General features: G+C 41.6%; 1 protein-coding gene across 2 annotated transcripts in view; it reads left to right on the forward strand.

Annotated features, from left to right (window-relative positions):
• The window catches only part of LOC148028824 (Chaperone DnaJ-domain superfamily protein), a 45,899-nt gene extending 39,558 nt beyond the window's left edge, over window positions 1–6,341 (forward strand). Inside the window, exons 4-5 of one of the 2 annotated variants that reach the window (XM_087687601.1) lie at window positions 4,965–5,114; window positions 5,822–6,341. In XM_087687601.1, the coding sequence (XP_087543727.1) occupies window positions 4,965–5,114; window positions 5,822–5,986 (315 nt within the window). In that variant the 3' untranslated portion in view covers window positions 5,987–6,341. The remainder of the gene's footprint in view (window positions 1–4,964; window positions 5,115–5,821) is intronic. The other variant, XM_087687602.1, reaches the window with a different exon arrangement.
• The last annotated feature ends 1,378 nt before the right edge of the window (window positions 6,342–7,719 follow it).

Genomic DNA, 7,719 nt, shown 5'->3' on the forward strand with positions numbered 1-7,719 from the left:
TCTCCTTCCATGAAGGATCATGTCAATAGGTTGGAGGATATGAGGGATGAGCTTGCATCCCTTAGTAGGATGATCTTTTTAGAGGATATGGCCATGATCCTTTTGATTCAGTTGCCATCTCCCCAATTTGATGTTTTCTACACCGGCCTTCTTACATCGAAGACTTGTGAGAAGCTTCTATTGGGGGAGCTTGCCCTACTTGTTTTGGAGTATGATGAGCGCACCAAGGAGGTAGCCAGTGGATCCACCTCCACCAAAGCTTTTGTCACAGACTCACAAGTTCAGGAAGGGGGAGAAAGAAGAAAGGGAAGTCAAAGGTTAAAAGAAAGGAAAGTTCTTCAAGTTCTGACTCTGACTTAAAGAAGCCTAAATGCCCATGCTGTGGGAAGGGGACACATCTTGAGGAGAAACGCTGGAAGAAGTACCCATCACCTTCATTCGGTAGCGAATGATGGGGCTAAAACATCCGAGTCTTCTAGCTCTACTCAGCGGTTACCTTGAATCAACGTCCCTTCATATTGTTGACTTGGAAAAGGCTTCTTTAGTGATTGCCTCATCTTTTGAGAGGCCTTGGCTTGTTGAGTGGAGCTTCTAGTCATATGACTCCACGAGGTGATTTATTGCAGGATCTATACCCTTGTGAGGGCTTCATCACCATTGGTGACATTGTTCCGGTGCCTATTTGTGGTATTGGCACTTTGCCTTTATATCCTGATCGCGCGCCAAGCTCCCTTTTACAAGCCCTTTATGGTTCAGACTTGGGCTTTCCACTTCTCTCAGTTTATGGTCTTACTAGGCTTGGTACCTGGGTTGTCTTCACTGAGCAGGCTATTTGTATTGAGGATTTTTCTATTGGGGCTATTATCACAACAGGTTGGCATGAGAGCGGGCTTTATAGGCTCCATTCCCCTTCTCTTATGCAGGGTCCTCCGAGATAGTTTTCTATTGCTACACCCATTCCCGCATGTGCACAATCTTTTCCACAGGTTCCTTTCCATCTTCCACTCTCTCCTCCAAAGGTTTCCTTGTACCCCCCATCCCTTTCAGAGGGGAACAATCTTGGTGATGCGGCTGTGGAATTCCTGGCCCCTTGTGTTTCAAAGGGGACTTCCTAGGATTGCGAGGAGCTTTTTCATCGACAGTCTTCATGGACGGACTTCATTGACATTGGCATTCCTATGTTTGTCATGCCTTGTCATTTCCTTCTAGTGAGCCTTAGTTTGAGTCAGGCAAGGACTTAAGGAGCTTTGACTTGTCTATAACTTGTTTTGATGGAGGAGGTAGCTCATTCTAGAGCACTCAATTTATTGCATTTTCTTCTCCATTCGGAATTTTATGTGCATTTCTTGGGCAGTTTTTGCATTTCCTAGACTGTCTACACCTCTTGAACATTGTTTACCATTTTTTGGGATTTTTTTGAGCATTTTTGTATTTTTACTAGCATTAAACTCTGGTCGGACCATCATTAAATGCTGGTTGATCATATTTTTGGCCTTAAATTTAGGTCGGCCGGTTTTTGGGATATTTGGCTGTTTTTAATCATTTTCTACTTGGCAATCAGATATGTCGTCATCTTCCCTTCTTCCTTGGCCGCTGTACTCTTCGACTCCGTCATCTTTGTTTGTCTTCAATGTTGCTGTCATCATTAGCTAGATCTAGTACCCTCACTAATGCTGTGGGTTGTGTGAGGAGAGTAATCAGTCCTATATTCAGATTTGTTCCTCGTTCAATGTAGGTTTCTTTTCTTCTTCTCTTGCAGATTGTCTCTCTCTCTTCCTCTATGTTCAAGTTCCTTCTTCACTCTCACACAAATCCCTTGACTTGGTGGGCTTGAGGGACCTGATTGAAGGTCAGAAGTTTTGCTCTAGTGCCGAAATTGTGTTCAGTTAAGCATTTACAACAAGTATGTCATCTTACAGTGAGACGAGATCAAGCAATGATGATGCATCTCATTTTGAAAATGCACATAATGAAAGGGAAAATGCAATGCCTATTCTTAGAACATACTTACAGCATGGATAACAAGGAGAAAGTATGATTGTTGACCAAGAAGTGGGCCTTGCAAGGCCGCAAGATGTGAATGACCAGCAAGGAGGTGAAGAGTATTATGCCCAGTTCAAGGCTTGGTTGAAGGTAGGAGCTGATTTCTTTGTTCAATTGGCCAAAGATTCACCGTTTGAGAGATTTTTGAATTCTCCTGAACAGGACAGGAAAGGAAAGAGGAAGTTGCCATCTTCAAATGTCTTTAGGCAACAAGAAGCTTCCAAAGGACAACCAGTGCAGCCTAAAGTTTCATCCAAGGTTGGGGATGAGCAAAAGCAAATGGTACCAATGGGATTGGATACCCAAATATAAGGTCATCTTGGTAGTGCCAATCCAATGGGTTTTGAACAGCCGAGCATGCTTGCAATGATGGGGCAGCTTGGATACTTTGATGGTGGCACTGTTTTTCATGCTATGGTGGGTCAGGAACCGCATACGGGAATGTGTGGCATAACTCATTATGGCATGCAACAACCAATGCATGGTGTGCAAGGCCCAATGTATTTGGATATGGTTGGTAATATGTGTAACCCCATGTATGGCAGCATTGGCATGATGCCTGGTGTTTATGGTGTGCAAGGAATGAGTGTTGGTCATATAAATGCTTCTTTTGGTGTCGGTCATGATGCAAATACAGAAAATGTACTCTTTTTACAGTAGCTCGTGTATGATAACTTGACTCTCAAAGGGGCAGCAAAAGACTATGATGAGGGTGAAAAAGGGGTGAAGTTTGAGTTTAGTGGTGCTCAAGATAGGCTATAAGCTTTGACTTTTATTTAGTAGATTAATGTAGCCTATGTGGGAGTCTTCACTGAATCCTCAAAGACTATTGAATGTACTGCTCACTGTAGTTGGTATGCTTATGGAATGACCAATTGTTGTAGTTAAGTGCTTGATTAGGATTTCACTACTCTCGAGATTTCCACTAGCCCGTAAAAACGTTTTTTCCACTTGTATGGGTAAGTTTTGCCAAGTGCTAGCCTTGTAATCCCATTTTTTTAGCATTATCCAATTTATAAAATCAATTTTCATTAATGCCTAGTCTCTAATCTGACCATTGACATTAGTGGCTAGTAAATTGATATAGGCCAAAATTTGACATCGAGTACCACCTAGTGCTTGTGAGACATAACTTATTACAACTTTTGCCTCTAGCACCAACTAATATCTCGGAGTCCTAGGTTCCACTTTATGAAATAATTGACATGCACCTCACATGTGCAAGTCACATTTGCACATTTGATTAACTTTTAATCAAATGTTAAGCAAAGCAATAAAATTTCATGATCTTGTGACATTGTGATTGCCATGTCATCATTTTTGCAGGCTTTCTGCGCAGTCAGATTGCATTTACTGCAATCTGCTGTTTTTTAGTGGCAGGTTGGCCATAGTTTAGGCCCCAGACAATAGTCGGCCAGTTTGGCATATTTTTAGCTATTTATAGCTGCTAGGTTGGATGAGTAGACATATTCTTCTGTACGTTGGTGATTCACACACAGTCTTCAGCATACTCTTCTGTGTCTAGTGTTGCTGCCATCATCATTCTCAGCCTGATTTGGTGCCTTATTGATGCTTTGGGCTGCATGCAGGGACTGATGTGTCCACACTGTTGTATTCAGCATTCATCTTCAGCCAATGCAGATTTCTTTCTCCTTCTTCTTGCTATCTCTCTCTTCTTGTCTTTGTGTGTTTGTGTCCTTCCATTGTGCTCGCTGAGATCCTCTCCATAGGAGAATGACATGCTAGCTCGCATGCCACATGGAGCTTGCTCTTTGTATTCCACACATGCATGGGCTACATCTAGGAGGACGTTCTCTCATGCTCTTGATAATGCCATCTTTGTAGCACCATTTCATGTGTGTATCATGGAGATATTTTGATTGTTTATCACTATTGCTTGTTGCTATTATCTTCGCTTTGGCTGTCCTTTTTACTATTGGGCTAGTAGTGCAAATTCCCAAATTGGTCTCATATGGAACCATTTGGATTAAGGGCATTATGCCTCCCATAGATTGGAAGAAGTCTGATCAATAGTAGATAGAAGTGTTTTCCAATTTGTGTGTAAAATTTTCCCCCCTTTAACATCCTTGGGTATAGTGGGTGGTATACGTAGAATTGTGGACATGAGACTAAGGGTCAGTAAGTGTGAACGCTTTTTCAAAATACTATTGCTTTACGTCTCTTTTAGCTTGAGATTTTGACCAGTGGACCTTATATTTGTATCCGAAAGCCAACCCATGAGACTTTGAAGCACTTATAAGAACTCTCGAGCAAGCATTACTGTTTACCTGTCTTGATTAGAATCATTCCCCACTTGTCAAGACCACAAGATCTAAGGGTGGGTAGCTCCACGAACACGGGGCCACAAACTTGAGGCATTGAGAGTGATTACTTCCAGCTGCAACAAACTACAATGTCCATCTTGGAGAAACCTAACTTGAAGCATACCTAATAGCAAGGCATGAATTATCCACTTGCAATTGTGCAACTGTATGAGAGCATTGACCCCTAGAGCATATAGAGGCACTGGGTCCTGTAGGGTGAGCGTGTAGCAGCTCTATGGCTTGGGAGGTAAGCACTACATTTGGTCCCATTATGCTTGTTTATGGTGCTTGTATGGCTTGTGTGGAGTCATGTTTGCATGGTGGATCCTAGCGGGGCTTCATGCCCCCACATTGAGGGGTTGTACATTAAAGGAGTAAACCAATGGTGAAAAAATATGCATGAATGTGCCTGTGTGAAACTGTAGGCAATTCATTTTCCTCTTTTTGACATTTAGAATTTAGACTTTCTAGTTATATTCAACAGTGCCTTAGCCTTGTGAATTATGGCCTCAGGTTTATCTTACAAGCTTGCATTGGTTCCATGAATTTGTCACCAGGTTTCTAATTTTGACATAACTCGTTCTGTACTTGATATAGGAGGAACAAAATCTGGGCTACAAAGAACTTGTACGAGGCCGTGTACGGTCGGAGCTTGAGCGTGTTGCTGCTTCTTGCAAGGACATGGCAACTCTATTGCGTCGTTTAGGGATTCCAGTTGATGGAGGATCGTTCCCAACAGCTCAACATGTAACTCTTTTTGTCCCGATTGCTTTTATTCTTCCTTTTTCTGATTTGTCCTCTTTCAGGTAGCGTTTCTTCTCAATTAGGATTTGAAAGGCAAGTTTATTGCAGTTAAGCACTGCACAGCTAGCCTGTACTTGTCTTGTCAGCATACTATGAATTCACACCCATTTGTTTTACAGCAATCCAGTTGTGTTTTTGCAAGTCATACTGCACTCTTAAACAACTAGGGCCTCACAAAATGTAGTCCTGGAAAAAACCCGGGTACCTTTAAGGCCCACTTTAGTCAATTGAATGTAATGTTATGTTGGGAGCACTTCAGTTAATTTATGTAGTTGGTGTGTATGCACATGTGGTGTGCAGTGTGGTTGTGTTCAGATTTCAGTGCACAAGCTACAGATCTTTTTCTGTGGTGACCACTGAAGTTTTTGGTGCTCAAAACATTGTCTCTGATCTTGACGGAACCTGTAGTTGAATTTTCAACTTTCTAGGTACAATCAGTTCTCTGCTACTACATGTTTACTGTCTAGGCAAACTTCCAACTTTTGCTGTTCATTGCTGGAAAGACATGCTTGGTGGTAAACCTAGTTGCTGCTGCTGTTTGTGTACTTGTATGGTATGATGCTTATTGAAATCATTAGTACCTTTGTACATGTCCAATGACTCTCTCTCTCTCTCTCTCTCTCTCTCTCTCTCTCTCTGTGGTGGAGCAGGTGAATGCTGCGTACAAAAAGGCTCTTCTTCGTTTTCATCCTGACCGGGTTGCAGGAATGGCAAAGAGTGATCCTCTGCAGCAAGTGGAAGCAGAGGAAACATTCAAACTTATATCAAGGATGAAAGGCACATTGGAGCCTGTGGCACTAAGGATCTTTCCATGATTGCGTGTGCAGCATCCAACTTGTATAGTTTTTGGGGCCATATTCAGTTGATACATTGGTAAGCACTTTGTATGCTTCAAGGTGGCCCAATGCCTCTTTGGAGCCCAGCATGGAAAGCATTGTATTGTGTAGTTGCTTGGATGTCCTTTGAATTGCATGTGCAACTCCACATGCAAGGGCTGGAAACTAAAACCACTGCCTTTTCCATTCTCTCTCTCTCTTTCTCTCTCCCTCTCTTTCAGAATCTCTAGAGGGCAAATTTCGAAGGCTCTGGCATCCGGTCAGAGATTCTGAGACTTGTATGTTTACTGCTTTATTAAAGAGAAGCAAAGTGGCGGTTCTTTCAAGTTTCACAGCAAGGTCTGAACTTTTACTAACTTGAAAACATGCATGTGCACATGTGCGCATGGTCTCTCTTTTCACCAAACGCAAAACACCCCATCCTCATCCCCACACCCCCACGACCCCTCACCCCCAAAAAACCAAGAAATCCTCTCCCTCTCTTTTGTGTGGGTTCATGCTTCATAAATGTTTAATGTTGTGAGGCGGAATTTTGTTGTGGTTAAATACACTTAGTTTTCTCTAGTTCTTGCACAAATTTATACTCTAGGTGGTATCCACATATCAATGGTCTGTAAATGTTATCTCAAGTAGAATTAGAGTTGAAAGTGATTAAGACCTGCGTATACTGTTTGTGTATAACGCTTCTAACTCTTCATATTTCAAAGGCATGATATATTATGCAGCAGGGTGCACCATTCTTGCAGCGTGTTGAAAATCACCAAGCTTATCATGATAGTGGCAGTGTATTACTTGCTGCCTTGCGTATTGTGCCCCAATGTTGAGAGAAGAGGCTTGTACCTACCACAAGTCTTGCATTTATGAAACTTTGTTGAAATTTTTTTGATAGAGGAAAATGTAGATGAAACTTGCAATCCTCTACATTCAATTCCTAATATTGTAGTGCCATCCCATTGAAGAGAGGTGGCTAAGCAACATCTTTGAAAGCTAGTTGGTGTATGTCTTTGAGAACTATGAAGTGGGAGATGTGTACTTTGTCTTGGTGTAAGAGTTGAGGATCTGCATCTAGACATTAGATGTTTGTTAGCCCATCACTCGCAAAGGATGCATTGTTATACCTTATGAATTTGTTGATGCTCTAATTAAAATCATGTTGGCGTCTTGCACATGTTTTCTACCATGCTCAAATTGTCATCTCTTAAGGAGCGATTTACTATATTTGAATTTGGGCAAAAGCTAGGTATAGGATTCATTTCTTGATCACGATGGGTAGATGCCCTATAGTTGAGTGGTCACTCATTGAATTTACCCTTTAATATTGGTCCATACCTCTCCTTATTTATGAGATTAACTCAATCTTTATTGATGTTACTATTAGGACCATAGTGATAATGGGTTATGCACAAGTTGCAAACCAAAAGTCAGTATGGCTTTTAATACAGATTTTCTTTGAAAACAAGAAATTATGAAAACCCTAATGAGTTTGAAAACAAAAAGAACCTACACTAGAATCATCTTTTTGTACGAGAGGTTCGTGCGTGCACACGCACGCACGCACACGAGTGCCTAGTGCCATGCACCTTCAATTCTTACATGATTCATAGATTCGATTATTGGATTAAGAATTAGAAGGATTTGCACATTGGCTCTAATGCTTGTGTCGCATTAGAGCTATAATTGCAAGGCAATCATCTTGTAGCTTGTTCCTTTAA

The sequence above is a fragment of the Lygodium microphyllum genome, chromosome 11, assembly GCF_053477565.2.
Source record: "Lygodium microphyllum isolate KBCC chromosome 11, Lygodium_microphyllum_v1.1.10, whole genome shotgun sequence".
NCBI lineage: Eukaryota > Viridiplantae > Streptophyta > Polypodiopsida > Schizaeales > Lygodiaceae > Lygodium > Lygodium microphyllum.